This window comes from Pygocentrus nattereri, chromosome 2, assembly GCF_015220715.1.
Source record: "Pygocentrus nattereri isolate fPygNat1 chromosome 2, fPygNat1.pri, whole genome shotgun sequence".
NCBI lineage: Eukaryota > Metazoa > Chordata > Actinopteri > Characiformes > Serrasalmidae > Pygocentrus > Pygocentrus nattereri.
In genome coordinates this window covers 35,272,491-35,290,009 of record NC_051212.1, presented here as the reverse complement: position 1 = coordinate 35,290,009, position 17,519 = coordinate 35,272,491, and the positions used below count along the sequence as shown (strand labels likewise).

Genomic DNA, 17,519 nt, shown 5'->3' with positions numbered 1-17,519 from the left:
TCTCTCTATTAGAGCAATTTAAACCACTTCTGCAGTTCTACAGTCTCAAATAATTAACTTAGTTTCTCAAAATTTAGACTAAACATCTCAAAATAATGACATACTTATTCAAAATGTTGGCGTAGTATCTCAACAACTCATTTTCATTGACTTAGTAGGTCTGGATAATGGCTTACTTTTTTCAAAATATTGACTTAAGTTGAAATAATAATTTCTTAAAGTATTGAGTAACTAAATTAATGACTTACTATGGCAAAATTAAGTTACTCAACATTTTGACAAAACATCTTAAAATCAGTCAGTATTCTGAGAAATTAAGCACATATTTCAAGAACATAAGTCATTCATTTGAAATGCCATGTCAGTGTTTCAGGAAAATAGGTCATTTTTTTGACATACTGCTGCTAAAAAAGAGGAGAAAAAACAGGATTTTTTCCTCTTCTAAGTGGTTGGAATGGGGTGCGTGAGAGCACAGTGGAAGCTTGTGAAAGCGGAGATGCTCTGCGTCTCTAAAAAAATTGTGGTGGAACTACAACTTGTCTGACTTCAGTCAGTGATGGTATTTAAAAATGTCGATGTTAACATTACTGTGTGTGTTTAATATCACGCTACACTGAATTACTGAATACCAGCACATGTCCCATTGTGTTGTGTGCCGTGTGTGTGCGGTGTACTCCGCTACTAAATCACACACAGAGAAAAGACGTTCACTGAAGAAAAAATGTTTGTGGGGTCTATAATCAGCAATAAACTGACACAACAAGCCCTCACTGTACAGAAAACAGAATACAAAGAAGGGCTGTTTGGCATTCTTTTCCAGCTTGCAGAGTGCACAACCCCTGTGTGCCCCCTCACTCTCACTCTTGCTCTCACACACAGACACACGCACACACACACATGCACACACACACACACACACGCACACACACACACACACACACACGCACACACACAGCCTTATGACCTTGCCATGAGGTGTAAGCAGCTCTTATGGTTTATCAATAAGTGCTGTGAGTGTGCGGCTGCTTGACGGCGCCACCTCAGAATCGAGAGACAGAGAGAGAGAGTGGGAGAGAAAGATTTTGTTCCTTGGCAGGGGCAGTGGTATAATCTCAGACTCACTGCTTTGGCAGTGCTCTGAAAGCTCATGTTTAAACTCAGATCCCTTGCCCCGTGATCAACTTACATTTCAGTGTGACATTCACTTGGCATTGTGGGATAGCATAAATACAGTAATTCACTGTAGAAACCTCACCTTACTGGGTAACATGACCCAGGCCTTAGAGTAAGACAGAGAGAAAAAAAAACTTACACATTTCCTCCAAATGTACCCCAAACGCACTTGAACAGGCGAGACATGGAGTGTGAAGTTTGTGTTTCTTTAGTGTTCCAAATGTACATACATATACACTAATTATGGTATTTTCTTTTGGGAGACGTCTGTCACAAACCTTAACCTCTAAATTTGACTTCAATGTTTTTCATGTGACTACCCAAACAAAGTGTTATGGGTGGAGCCTTATTTTGAGGAAGTGCAGGAAGTGTGACTGTATCCCTGTCCCTCATAGCCTCATAGTGAGCAGTTAGAGCTCATTGTTTTGAAGTAAATGTATTTGGACCAAAATCGGCCGGTCCTTACACTAGTCATGTAAAAAAATAAAGGGAACACTTAAACAACACAATATAACTCCAAGTAAATCAAACTTCTGTGAAATCAAACTGTCCACTTAGGAAGCAACACTGATTGACAATCAATTTCACAGCTGTTGTACAAATGGAATAGACAACAGGTGGAAATTATTGGCAATTAGCAAGACACAATAAAGGAGTGGTTCTGCAGGTGGGGACCACAGACCACTTCTCAGTACCTTTCTGCTTTCTGGATGATGTTTTGATCACTTTTGAATGTTGGTGGTGCTTTCACACTCGTGGTAGCATGAGACGAACTCTACAACCCACACAAGTGGCTCAGGTAGTGCAGCTCATCCAGGATGGCACATCAATGCGAACTGTGGCAAGAAGGTTTGCTGTGTCTGTCAGCGTAGTGTCCAGAGGCTGGAGGCGCTACCAGGAGACAGGCCAGTACACCAGGAGACGTGGAGCAGGCCGTAGGAAGACAACAACCCAGCAACAGGACCGCTACCTCCACCTTTGTGCAAGGAGGAACAGGAGGAGCGCTGCCAGAGCCCTGCAAAATGACCTCCAGCAGGTCACAAATGTGCATGTGTCTGCACAAATGGTTAGAAACCGACTCCATGAGGATGGTATGAGGGCCCGACGTCCACAGATGGGGGTTGTGCTCACAGCCCAACACCGTGCAGGACGCTTGGCATTTGCCAGAGATGAAAGCAGGTTCACGCTGAGCACATGTGACAGACGTGACAGAGTCTGGAGATGCTGTGGAGAGCGATCTGCTGATCTGCTGATCTGGGTGGCATTTCTTTGGAGGGCCGCACAGCCCTCCATGTGCTCGCCAGAGGTAGCCTGACTGCCATTAGGTACCGAGATGAGATCCTCAGACCCCTTGTGAGACCATATGCTGGTGCGGTTGGCCCTGGGTTCCTCCTAATGCAGGACAATGCTAGACCTCATGTGGCTGGAGTGTGTCAGCAGTTCCTGCAAGATGAAGGCATTGAAGCTATGGACTGGCCCGCCCGTTCCCCAGACCTGAATCCAATTGAGCACATCTGGGACATCATGTCTCGCTCCATCCACCAACGCCACGTTGCACCACAGACTGTCCAGGAGTTGGCGGATGCTTTAGTCCAGGTCTGGGAGGAGATCCCTCAGGAGACCATCTGCCACCTCATCAGGAGCATGCCCAGGCGTTGTAGGGAGGTCATACAGGCACGTGGAGGCCACACACAACACTGAGCCTCATTTTGACTTGTTTTAAGGACATTACATCAAAGTTGGATCAGCCTGTCGTGTGTTTTTCCACTTTAATTTTGTGTGTGACTCCAAATCCAGGCCTCCATTGGTTAATAAATTTGATTTCCATTGATGATTTTTGTGTGATTTTGTTGTCAGCACATTCAACTTTGTACAGAACAAAGTATTCAATGAGAATATTTCATTCATTCAGATCTAGGATGTGTTATTTGAGTGTTCCCTTTATTTCTTTGAGCAGTGTAGCTTCCGGTATTTAAAACAACAGAATTTAGCTGCTTCTACTGTAAGTAGGTTTTGCGTCGACAAGTACAGAGAAACATTACTAAATTAGTGTGAGTGGCAATCAAAGCTACCATACATACAGAACAGAATGGGAACACAGTGGAATATTCCTTTAAAGTATGAAGCTGGACATGCGTGTCTGTGTATTACTTACATGCACACAGGCCCATGGTTTCCCACTATGCACGTTCCAGCATTGAGGCAGTAAGTGAAAGGGCACTCTGTAAACCAGACACATAGAAACGTTTCTGCACAGCCACACTCATGCACAGTTACTAATCACTGCCAAGAGTAATCAGTTACTGGTGGCTCCCACATCACCATGTATTCCCACAGCAAATACAGCGTTTACCAATGCGTGATATGAAATATGAAATCTTACGCTGTTGCTTCATTTCTGATTGCACATAAAACACTTCAATTACAGATTCAAGTCAATGTTCAAGTCTTTTGACTGCCAGCCTCAAGGAATTTGTTGTGGCATTATTGACAAAGATTACAATCAAATGAAGTAGAACAGACGAGCTTTAACAAATACCAGAAAACAGCGTCTGCAGTGGGTTTTTGCTATCAGCCTATTTCAGTTTGCATATAAAGTAAGCAGAGTGAATTTACATAAATTTATATGGATATAATTTTAAACTCTCCCTGTCTTAGGATCAGTCATGTCTGTTTTCCTATGCTACCAAGTCTCATCTTGGTCTTCTTCTCCTGAAGCAAGCCCTCCTACTCAACCTGACTCATTCCAACGGTATGTGCTATACAGTAGTCATATCCATGTTTATCAGACGCCTACAGTTTTAAGAAGAGGAAGTTGAAAATGCCTAGCAAAGAAGGACATTTAGCTAATGCCACAGATAACTACCACCAATATTACTGTTATATTTCACTATAACACTTTACACTGAATGGTGGACTTTCCATTGATGGATGGGTTAAAGGGAGCTGATGAATTACACAGTAGCAGTAGGACTACAGTCAGTAACTGTAAATCTACAAAGTGCACCAACAGGATAGATGATACTAATATAAGTACCGGGAGATTCACTCGAAAGAGGCCCTGAATATTTGGTAAGAACTCTTGCTAGAAAGAAGCTATCTGAATGAAACAATGTGCAACGTGCTCCTCAGTATATGGAGCTTCGAACAAGCCTGCGTCAGAGCGATGAGGTAGGCACTGGACAGCCATCGCGACCTTCAACTCTGTTTTTAACTTCTGGGTGCATACCCCAGTACCCCTTCATGTGTCTGGCAGAAAACAGGGATCACTTCCAGCATCGCATGTAATGCAATCAAATACGCATACATCAAGGTATATAGTATATATATTTTTTGACTTAAGAAACATATTTACAGCATGTAAAGTAAGCCTTTAGACCAAAGTGTTTTTAAGATTCTACAGTCATATGTTTCTAAATGTTTTACTGGTTCTATATGTGACTCCACGCATGCTAAATTGAGCTGGTTGACAGTAGCTGTTAGCAATATGACAGCAATTCATGCAGACTTTTGCGGCATATGCATAACAGAAAATAGAGGAAGGAGCTGCTACATCTGTACTGTTAATGTGATCAAAACAGGCTGAATTTTGTTTTCTTTATGACACCACATGAACAAATGAATGTGTATGTGTGAGTGTGTATGTGTTACCATAGCAGCTGGACTCATCAGGGTTAAAGGGAGGACAGTCTACAGTACCATCACATCGCCTGTGTTGCTGTAAACAGCCAGCAGTGCTCTCACACACCAACTCTCCATACCCACACTGCACAACAGCTAGAGAGAGAGAGCGAGAGAGAGAGAGAGAGAGAGAGAGAGAGAGAGAGCGTGCAAGACAGAGATTGAGAGTGAGAGAGAGAAATATAAAGATAGACATTGAGTGCAAGATAGAGAGAGACAGAAAGAGAGACACAGAGAGACAGAGAGATTGAGAGCAGGAGGTAGAGAGATAGAAATTGAGAGATAGAGAGATTGAGAGGCAGAGAGCGATAGACACAGAGAGATAGAGATAGAGAGGATAGAAATAGATGGACAGAGAGAGAGGAAAAGACAGAAAGATAGATAGAAGGAGAGATACAGAGAGTGAATGCACATGAACAATTCATATTAATCATCATTTAATGAGAACGTCAAGTTGAGAGGTGGCTGTCATAAACCCTAACCACTAAATTTACACTTAGAAAAACAATACTTACATTTTGAAATATTTTCTTTTGAAGAAGTTTTTGATTTCTTCAGAAATCAGATTTACATTTGTCATGAGTTTAATTTTTAAATAACAAAACTTGTCCCACGTTTTCATGTCACTACCAAAACACAAGTAGCTGTAGTCCATTGGCGGAACTTATAATAGCCACACCCCTGCATCTTAGAGCAGAAAGTGAGATGCATCCCTGTTGGTTAAGTGGTGAGCAGTTAGATCTCATTGTGTTGAAGCAAATACGTCTCAAAATCTGAAAATCTGTGTGTAATATTAAGAAGGGTCACTACTGAAACACATATATCGTGCAATTAAGAAAACTCTGTGTTTGCTAGTCATGAACTGGACAGTGTTTTTGAGTTCTGTTCAAAACGAGCTTAAATGTTCACTACTGAAACAGTCACTACTGAAATATTTGATAAAGCTTCAGTAGTGTTTTGAGTGTTCTGACAGTGACAAAATGGAATGTTCAATCTTTTATCTTAATAAAAGGAACCTAATTAAGGTATAGACTCACTCAAAGCAAAAGGATTTTTGTCCAAGTCAGTTTAAAGTGTGAAATGTGTATTGAACTCTGACTTGGAAACCCATTCCATGAAGCTCTCTACACACTGTTCTTGAGCTAATCTGCAGGCCACATGAAGTTTGGAGGTCTGTAGTGAGTGACTCTGCAGTCAGCTCCGCTGACCCTGCTCTATCATATTGCGTGGCCTCCCACTTTGTGGCTGAGTTGCTGTCGTTTCCAATCGCTTCCACTTTGTTATAATACCACTGACAGTTGACTATGAAATACTTAGCAGTGAGGAAATTTCACACCTGGACTTGTTGCACAGGTGGCATCCTACCACACTGGAATTCACTGAGCTCCTGAGAGTGACCCATTCTTTCACACATTTGTAGAAGTTTAGTTTTAAACACCTATTGCCATGGAAGTGATTGGAACACCTAAACTCAATGATTTTGATGGGTAAGTGAATACTTTTGGTAATATGGTGTATATCAGACACAGTCAATGGTTCAATCTCCTGAATCCTATTCATTTCTTAGTTGCTCTTCTGTAAGTACTGCCAGTGTAGTCTGCATAATCAGTGGCATTGCTGATATTAGTGGTGGGTTTTGCTTTGAAATGATACTCAATGTACTTTGGTGATGAACAAATTCATGGCATAACAGTAACTGGAAATAACTTGATTATTAACAGGACATTTACAAGTTGAATTTGAAAGAGAAGACTACATAAAAGGTCAGTCATAGCAACATGCAATGTATGAGCAGCTGGGCTTCAGGTGGAACTACAGATGTTTTGAAGGCAGGGCATTAAAGAAATGAGTGGCACTAATCATTTCTGTCTTTATTTATTTATTAACTTATTAAATTGGACATCACTAATAACAACAATAATAAGAGTAATAGATTCAAGTGTAAAAACCTTTGACAGGTTCTGCATTTCTGAATGTACCCCTGTATGAGTGTGTGTTTACGTGTGACTTGTATGTTTGTGCAAGAGTCTTACGGCATGCATATTCATCCTCTCCATGAACACAGTCTGGTACACTATCACAGCGCAGCAGTGAGGGGATGCAGGTGGCGTTGGTGCAGCGGAACTGTCTGTCCTCACAGCCGCTCTGGGGGGGCACTGTCCCCGGCACCACACTCACACACTCCTCCTCATCCGAGCGGTCCACACAGTCTGCCTCGCCATCACACCACCAGCTCAGCGGCACGCACTCCAACAGGTACACACACTGGAAGTATCCTGGGTCGCATGTCGGCGGGGTAGAGGTGACAGGGGCTGGAAAACAAAAATGTATACTTTGTAATGTGCAGAAAGTCATATGCAGAAGTTTAGTCCCCCTGGTAAAGTGATTTTCTAAGTGGAAATAGCTAAACTTAACACGTCTTTTACAGAGAACACACATCTGCACATTTTAGTAGTTTATTTTTAAATTTAACATATTGAAAAAAATAAAACAAACAGACCTGTTAGGGCAAAAATGACAACTTTACATATTTTTTTCTAACATGTTATTATGTTAAACTCATATGTTAAACTATTGCTCTGATTGAACAAATCAAATCAATAATACACCCATAAAGATCTGAACTATACTTAGAATTAGCTTGCATATTTGCCTGGAAAAAAATGACAGTACATCCAATAAAGAAGGCCTCGTGCATCATTAAAACGCAGCAGCATAAACAAAGCTCTGACTCTACACACTGAATGCAGCTGCATGCACTTAACAATCTGATACCTGCAGAAAATCAGGTTTTAGCAATAATTCACTCAATGTGTTTTATGCACTTAATCAGATAATAGGAAAACTCTGCATCTACATGAGTCAGGCAGTCGTTGGATTTCTGCTCTGCAGCCGATTAACTCACAGTTGGTGTTTTTTTAAACATTGAGCTAGCGGAAACTATGAATATATTATATACATACATCTAGAAGATGAAGAATATTTAAATTCATAATTTCTTCAAGCATGTCGTTGGTTTCAACATCACTCCAAAAGTGTGAGTGCTGTGTTAAACGTTTCTTGCTATTTCTTGGACAGAAGTCTTTATACACAGATGTGCCAACTGAGAAAAAATGAAAGACATAAGAGTAAGGGTCTGCATGCACTAAAATACATGAATACTTGGCTATAATCCAGCTCTCTTTGTTGGACTTCTTAATCTGATTTAAGAAACTAGAGTATGTTGTTTACCTGACAACTTGAATAATCAGACTCTGACAGGTTTCATGCATGTGCTCTGGCCAGACATTTAAACAGGTTAAAAGAACTGCCACATTCTCAGAATGGATTGACAGGTAGACCCTCCGTTGAAGACATTAATTAAAGGCATTAATGTGGTTTACACATTACTTGTTTAGAAATTTCAAAGAGATTTGTCTATTTACTTTTGACACTGGATAGTCTAAAGTTAATTATACACTATATGACATTTTCATGTTCTAAAATATCAGAAAACACATAAGCAAGTCTACTGGGTGTTATTTAACAACAATTATTTAATAATTACTTGTTAGCTATATTAGCCATGTAGCTTCAGTGCAAAACAAAAGAAGTGAACTTCAGACACTGAACTGAGTGACTATGTTGTAGTATGAAAACGTTTGAGGTAGTAGAGAACAGACAAAAAAAAAGAAACAGAAAGGCAGTGAATGTGAAGAGTCCAGTACCTCCTATCGCACAGGATTGGGTGAAGGAAAGGTCATCCAAGGCGATGTCTGTCTGCTGGTCACCTCCCACCTCTGCCTGAAAGGTCACTCTGAAAGGCAGCGTGTTGGACAGGACCACGTTAGCATAACGCCAGCTGCGTCCATGATTACCGCTGGTTGCCCACATCAGCAAGGGAACACCGCTTGCACCCTCTGTGTACACCTGTAATGTACGAGCCAGAATTCAGCTTTCAGGGCATAATACACCTCCACAGAATCACAGTGTACATAAACACTCTCTTCTACACACATTACTGTACTCATTGCTGCCATTAATTGCTGCATAATTGCTGCATTATAAAAGCATTGTATGATTTGATATTTATTAAGATATTTATTAAGATTCTAAGCTTTCCATTGATACCACATCTGTGTTTGGAAGTAGAAGAGTAGATATTTTATTGTGAATCTGATTAGTGTCTTCTTTGTGTGGACACTTAACATAAACATACTATGTTTTTTTCCCATGTTTGTGTCATTTTTGGATATCTAAAACAACCGGAAAAAAAGTACAGTCAAACCCGTAAATACAGAATGTAAATCAAATGTAAATGTAGCTCACTATGTAATTAATTATGAATACAATTACCAGTTGAGAACCCTTAGGGCCTTCTGGACCTTCAGAGAAGGCCTAGATTTCATGGAAATAAAAAAATTAATAGGTCTTTGATTTTCAGTTTACTTTTATTTCATGTATTTAATCTCTGCAAGTATGATTCATATGAAGTACTCCTACTTCATCGTTGAGTTGAGTCCATCGTTGGACGAATCTGTAAACTAAAAACGTTTACATAGATACAGCTATGCAAGCTCTCCTATTAGTCAGGCTTCAGGAGCTGGACAGAAGGCCTTATGTGTCTGATTAACCGCCAACATAATTAGAAAGGCTAATTTATGAGGGTGCATGACAGACACATAAGCATTTCAAGTGAAATAAACCTACATAAACATGTATAAAGGCTTCTTAAAATAAGCAGCAGTTGTTATAACGGCTGCTTTTATCAACTGCAATGTCAACACCTGCTGTGTCATAACACTTTCCTTGAAACATTCTGGAAAATTGTAGTTATATTGTAAATATTTTGATATGGATACTTTGTTATAACAGAGAAATTGTGACGGGGACCGATGAGGCAGATGCATACGCTGAGATAAGCGAGTTTTATTTTGGGCAAAACCAGGGTCATGGTCGGAACAGTCCAGGTTCATATAGCCAAAATGAACAGATAGGGTTGCAAACATGACAAAAGAACACAGGCTAAACACAGAGAACAAACAGCAAACGATACGTCCAAAAATGTACAAATCAAACAAAGACCAGCAAACACGAGAGGCAAACACAGGGCTTGAATACAAACAAAGATAATGAAGAACAAGCGGAAAACAGGTGGAAACAATCAGGGGCGGGGTTACTTAACAAGGGGGCTGGACTAAGAACCAAAACAAAGAAAACACGTGGACTAGACCAAAACACAAAAACGAACACATGACCAGGACTGGGAGGGGCCAATCGTGACAGAAATATATTTTTGTGAGTGTTTTATTTATTCCTATACGATCTTAATGAAGCCCTATGCAGTGCCATGACTGACAGAGTTATGCATATTTTCTCTGGCTCTTAAGTAAAGGAAGTATAACATTGCATGTTACAGGATGTTATGAATCGTAGTGGTAATGCCAAAACACGGAAATGAGTTATGTATATTTTATTTTATTTGCTTCTTGCTGTAAAATGAAAAGTCTTTTTTACTGAATGTTTTGCTCAAAGTGCTGTTTCATGGAGTCACATCTCTTCTGTCTCTCTTTTTCTCAGTTCTCATTTAAAAACGACCTTGATGTGGGACAGTTCAGGGCATTTTGTGTCATCTTTGGAAACGATTTGGGCTAGAAATTAGTCAGGATTAAAATGTCCAGCATAGGTTTTTTTTAAGAATTACATGTGAAAAGGACACTGTTACAAACAGGACACAAACTGTGAAATGGACATATTACCACTAAAAAGTCAGCTGTCATAACATTATATGCTGTTGTATTTTAATATGGAATGGAAAAATGATAATTAGGACATTTTTTTCCTTTAATCTTGGTCTAATTCCAAATCTAATTCAAAATTCAGCTCTCTCGCCAAACAATAACAGATTTTACACTTGAGAGGCTGCCCTACCGTCTCTGTTTCTCCTTCTCACCTTCAGTGCACCCATGCGTTTAGAGCCATACATGTGGAACCAGAAACGCAGATGGCAGACACCAGTGCTGGCGGGAAACTCCTGCTGGGTGGTTACCCTGGCAACATCCCCCTCTCGCTGCACAGCCGAGTTCACATACAGGTATCCCCCTGACCCGTCTTACACAGTTCACAAACACAGGAGAGCCAGTCAGCAGAGCATTTCTCACACATTACAGATGCTACATATCAGCACGTCTCAAATGTACATACTGTATGTGCTGAATGTTTGTAGTATGAAATGTCATACGTGTGAGTGTGCATGTATGACATTTTCATTCCTGACATTTAATCGCGAGCAGCCTGTATGTAGTCCATTAAACAAATATAATGATTCACAAGTGAGTTAGTCCTTGTCTTGGAACACTCTATATTAACTAGACACATATGCACATGTAACATGCTGATACATCAGGAAAGTGCAACACTGACCTTTATAACATTGCAGGTGCAAACGTATTAACTCAAACACTAGGCTTTGAGTTAACATGCACATTAACTTTGCTTTACTGATTCTCTTATCAATGAAATCCAGCCACTTAGCTGCCTAGTATTGTCAAATCTGGGAGAATAACAGAGTGGAGTAGCATAGTACAATAAATGGTCTCATAATTACTTTGAAACATATATGTACATTGTGTACAGTTGTGTGCAAAAATGTGAATGCCCCCCAGTCAGATTACAAAATTTTATGAAGTAAAAATATAAACACACCCTTGACACAGAACACACTAAAATACAGCATTTCCTGCAGATTTTTGTGCACAATTTCCATTTCCAAATTAAATGTACCAGACTTTGATGTAGGCCACATTTTATGCTTTATTTTTAGTATGAGAGTGAGGAATTGAAGTGGATTTGACCCACAGACACGTCTTTAAAGTTTAAAGAATTAATGTCATTTAGTACTCATTTTATTCATAGCATATCATTGCTGTCCAAAACAAGTATCTCCAAAGTAGTAATTTTACAGGAGGAGGCAAAATCGCACTTACATTTTAATGTAAATGAACATAAAGAGATTTTATTTCAAGTGATTTTGAAGCATTTCTATTGGTCCATTCATCATGAAATTTGTACACAACGTAACGGACAGCTGGTGTCTTACAATGACATAGGAAAATACATGATTTTCTGTGGACAGAGACAATATGCTATTGATTTGTTCAAAATGATTAAATATTATCAACAGTATGTATTTAACAGCTACATTTCCTGTACATTAGTTTCTTTCAGAGATCACATTTATACTGCTTTGCAGGACTTTTTCCATTCATCCTCTGATCTCTCACTGTAGCCTTGATTATCCCCCTAAGGAGTTCAATAAATGAAAGAATAGCTCGATTTCCTCTCTAGGAATTCTTGTAATGATGCTGGAATGTTCTATTAAGTCAGTACCATTCAAAACTGGTTTCACAGAAGAACACAAGAATGCTGGTCTCGAACAGAAGACCATTTGATGCAACTTGCCATAAGGCTGACCTATTTCATAATCATCTCTTTATATAACATACATAACTTACAATTCTATGCATAATCTATGTAATTTACCGGAAATGTTCCAAGAAACCTCACACTGTGTCAAAGTTTCTCTAAGCAGGGGTCTGACTCAATGACTGCTATTGAACATCAGCAGCACCTACCAGGGCTGTGGTCAGCAGAGGGTCCAGTTCTTTGACTCATCTGACCTTGACCGATCTGCCAGTCAAAAGTATCATTCTGGTCCTGCTGCAACTGACACTGCTGCTCCCACTGGTGCTCAGGCATGTTGAAGTTACAGGCTCCTGCCAGGCCAGCTGGAGAACACAAAGCAAAGATGATTCATTTCTCATACAGAAAGAAATAACAGCCGAGTTTCCATCTCCCAGAATGTAACACAGTGTTTTTTTTGAGTTGGTCTCTTCAAACACAAACTAAATAATGCAGCACTTAGTGTGAGAATTACTTTTTGTGCCTGAACATTAGTTGTAAATCAAGAGACAAGATAATTATAAAATGGCTGCGTCTGAGTCTGGATGCCTAGCAGCTGATGAAGTGCAAAAGACAGGTTCAGATTCTATATAGGGTTCTGTTTCTGACCAAATTGGCAGACACAAAGTGCTAAATCTTAGTTATATTTTATTTTTAATTCACACCACATTTGTTTTCATAAGCGGAGGAGGAGACGTTTTTTATTGTGATTTAAATTTGATGAATTATGTTGAACAGTTTTGCCTTGTGGACAAAAAAAACATGCTTTACATTTCTGCCATGTTTTTTCTTGTTTCTTAATGTCAAAACAAACTGAAAAGTGAAGTGCAGACTCACTGCTCTTGAATGTAAATCAAATACAAACAAAATGTATTGTGTAATTATGTAACTAATGGGTAATGCTACCTTTAAAAGCCCACCAAGTTTTAGTTATTAACTGGGTTATTGTTAAACTCAAAATACATTTGGGTAAAATGATGGTGCGTTTCAAGACACTTAAACTTAAAGCTGCACTATGTAAGTTTTGGAGACCTCCCTGATGGAAATGGAAGAACATATTGTATGGTCAGCCGTGCTGCAGACCCCTTCCCTAAATAGATGAAACTGATGATTATGAGTACATTCATGGTAAAAGAGGATTCAAAGAGACCTCAGTTTAAACTTACTGAACAAATGATGTAAGATATATGTGAATTCGTATTTTCATCAGTATAATGTTGAATTAGCATTTGAGACCTAAACATTGAGCCGGTGTGCGTGTGACATTAATACATAAAGAGGTACGGTGGTTTCATTGGTTTCAGTCGGTTTCAATCTAAAAATAAAGAGGCCCACTAATTATATTAATTATAAGAATATTGATTTAATTTTGACCTTTGGTGTAAATATGATAATTTAGCCATTCTTCTCCAAAGCACAACAGTCTCAGATGAAAATTTGCTTTAGTTCTATCCTCCATAGCAAGTAACTTTATCAGAAACCTCCCAGGCCATCTGAACCTATTGAATTAGATATTATGGCAGAGCGCTTAGAAGACACTTTTGTGTCTAGATAATGTGGATCCATTAAAAAGTAGAAGAATAAGGCAGAAAAAGCTCACCTCATGGTACAATGTTCACACCTGAGCTTTAAAACAGAGGGTCAGATAATTAGAGTGAAAACGGTGCCTGTCTAAACTAGCATTATTCCAGTGAGATTGGGAGGACGGCATTATAGACTATAGAAGGGCACTTACTGCGGCACACTCAACTTATCTCTACTCTCCCATTGAAAATAATAAGAATAATCCTAGATTATTATTTAGCACAATTTCTAAATTGTTTAAGAACCAAACAGTTACTGAACCCCAAATGCCAGTATCTTACAGAAGCACTGATTTTTATGAATTTCTTCTATGGTAAAATTGAAACAATCAGGCAAAGAATTCAAAACCAAGACCAAAGAAAATCTTTGTTGGATCTGCTTGATCACAGTGCAGCTTTTGATATAATAGACCACTCTGTCTTACTAGATAGGCTAGAAAACCTTGTAGGAGTAACAGGAATAGGTCTTTCCTGGTTCAGATCTGATCTGACTGATTGCTATTAGTTAGTGAATGTAAAAGGCAAATCATTTGTTCTTATAGAAATAAACTATGGTGTTCCACAAGGCTCTGTTTTAGGGCCTCTGTTATTCACATTACATAAACTACTACTGGGTACCCTTACCAGTAAACATGACATCAGTTTCCACTGCTATGCTGATGACACACAGTTATATATGTTGACCAATCCAGAAGATAAACTTCAACTTAATGATATTGAGGACTGTGTAAAGACTGGATGTCAAGTAGCTTTGTCATATTCAACTCAGAAAAAACAGAAGTTCTTCTTCTTGAAAAAAAATTCCAATTTAACACTTACATTTCTTAGTTTCTCAGTTGCACCAGGTACATCTGTAAAAAAACTGTCACAGTTGATCCTGATCTGTCCTTCAATGCATGAATAACCAGTATTACTAAAGTAGCTTTCCTTCATCTTCATAAATATTGCCAAATTAAGAAATGCACTGTCTCTACAGAATGCTGAAAAGCTAGTTCTTGCATTTATTACCTCAAGGCTGGATTACTGTAATGCCCTGCTGTCTGGATATAAAAGCTTTAACAAGCTTCCGTTAGTCCAGAATGCTGCAGCCAGGGTCCTTACAAGAACTAGAGAGTTTGACAATATCAGCTCAGTTTTATCAAACCAACACTGCACTGCAAGTTCTTTTACTGACACATAAAGCTCTAAATGGACTCACCCCTCAATACCTGAGTGAACTTCTCTCTTTTTATGAGCCATCACACTGACTTAGATCACAAGGTGCCAGCTTACTATCAGTACCTAGAATTAATAGAGTTACATCAGAGGGGAAAGGCTTTGGATACAAAGCCCCCATTTTTGGAGTAATCTTCCAGTGAGTGTTCGGAACTCAGACATAACTTCAGTCTTTAAGTCTAGCCTAGTGAAGTCTTTAGTAATTAGTTTTCCTGTTAAATAAAAGGTGCAGATTTGTGGGTTCATGGACATTAGTATTATGGTAAACTTTGTGATAAACTGGGATTGTTGGTACTGCTTCCACATATTCACTCAGGTTTGTTGACGTTTGAGTGGAAGGGTGATGACATCTCAGGGAGCCTCATGTGTTCTTCTGGCTTTCTCTTTTAGTTAGGCTGTAATAGCTCGACCTGCCGGAGTCTCTGCTGCACTCTGTTAACACTGTATACTGTATGAGGATGGGCTGCCCTTTTGAGTCTTGGTTCCTCTTAAGGTTTCTTCCTCTTACTCTTAGGGAGTTTGCCCTTGCCACTGTTACTCTTGACTTGCTCATGGCAGCTTGGACATGAATCTTTCTGTAAAGCTTCTTTGTGATAGCGAATGTTGTAAAAAGCGCTATGCATATAAACTTTGACTTCACTTGATGTGATCTGAAATCCTGGTGGCTTGGTCAGGAACAGAACCCTGTAAACTAAAGCACATAGTAAAACATCTCATATTTACATAATTATTTAAGTCACACAATGGTAAGTATGAACAAACTCAGACCAAATTTCACTGTAATGTCACACATTTAACTAGAAAAGTATACTGGAAACAGCTCCAAGTAACAGGTAGTTATATAAAGTAAAAAGGTGGTACAGAGACCTAAGAGTCTATAATTCTGTATATAAGAGTCTATAGTATGAATATGTATATATGTATATATATATATGTATATATGAATATGTGTATATATATATGTATGTACTATATTAGTATAGTATGTACCTGTTAGTTGCCTATAAATGAAACTTAATCTGTGGTATGAAAGTCCATGCCATGCTTTTACTAGGTTCTTACCATTTACCATTACCATTTACTACCTTTTACTCTAACTGTCCAAATGTGTGACATTAGTGTGAAATGGAGTTGCTCATTTGTACTTATTGGTGTATTGTTTCTAAGAATTCTTTTGCATTTTAGAGATATTTTACCATGTCCTTTATTTGCTTAATAGCTATCCAATGGTGCAGCTTAAATGAGTTTTAAAATGACACCACATTCATTTTCCCAGGGGAAAAGTGCATATCTGTATAACCTGTGTAACTGATCTAAAAAGAGAAAAATAAAATATAACGTCTGCAGTTATGTCAGAGTGTATGGAATCAATGCAACTTAAAAATGCATAACTGTAATGGAATATGGTACAATTATGCTCCCTGACTGAAGACATATCCTTGACGGTACCGTCCCAGGGACAGCACTTGTACCCTGAAAGGTACAGCTTTTTTTTCTGAAAGTGTGCTATAACAGGTGTTGTGTTAGATGTACTCACTGCAGTCCAGTTCATCAGAACCATCAGCACAATCGCCCTTATTGTCACACACTAGACTGGAATCGATACAATCTCCGTTACTACAAACAAAATCTGTAGCTGCAGGGCAGGAGCCAGGATGGATGACACCTGACACACACACACACACACACACACACACACACACACACACACACACACACACACACACACACACACACACACTCAGTGTAAATATAGAGGTAAAAGAAACGCCAGGTCAAATAGCATGTTTTGTTGGTTTTCTAAAAGTGAGAATAACATCCTCAAACTTAAAAATTGCAATTTTCTGCTAATTTTAATGCATAATTTCTGTTTATCTGTTGAGCACAGGCCACATTGTCTGTCCTTTTTATATGTTAAATGTACAATATAAAATATGTTAAATATAAAATATAAAGGTTTTGCAAAGGCCACATTGCATGTCTTTTTAAATGTTTACATTCAGCAAATAAACAGTAAATGTGTATTAAAATGTACAAAACTGAGTTCACTATAGAGGAACTTATTTTCACTTAAATAAAAAAACAACTTTTTTAAATAAAAAAACAAAACTTTTGCACATAACTGGATAAACACACTTGTTGAGTGAACAGAATTGCAGCAGAGTTCCAATATGTCCAACATGCCAGGTAGATTTTCAAAATGAAGCTGAAGTCAAGCTTGTGTGGCACTGAAAGCCAGCCCTGTGCCAAATGCTTATTACACAAGCTTAATCTGAGGAGCAACACCTGCTCACAGAACCAGAGTGCATAAAGAAGCTGCTGCTAACATCCACAGCACCTTCAAAGAACTATACAAATACATCAAACAAATATCTCAGCAAAACTTTGGGTACACTTAGCTTCTCCAAATATTTTAAATGGAAACGA

At 38.8% G+C, this 17,519-nt stretch overlaps 1 protein-coding gene across 1 annotated transcript in view; it reads right to left on the bottom strand.

The window, feature by feature from the left end:
- Positions 1-17,519, bottom strand: part of malrd1 (MAM and LDL receptor class A domain containing 1) — a 93,929-nt gene that overhangs the window by 6,795 nt on the left and 69,615 nt on the right. The window contains exons 22-28 of the mRNA XM_017723269.2: positions 16,630-16,758; positions 12,468-12,620; positions 10,787-10,944; positions 8,562-8,763; positions 6,888-7,166; positions 4,825-4,950; positions 3,329-3,395 (exon numbers count right to left, since the gene is read on the bottom strand). Coding sequence (XP_017578758.1) covers positions 3,329-3,395; positions 4,825-4,950; positions 6,888-7,166; positions 8,562-8,763; positions 10,787-10,944; positions 12,468-12,620; positions 16,630-16,758 — 1,114 coding nt within the window. The remainder of the gene's footprint in view (positions 1-3,328; positions 3,396-4,824; positions 4,951-6,887; positions 7,167-8,561; positions 8,764-10,786; positions 10,945-12,467; positions 12,621-16,629; positions 16,759-17,519) is intronic.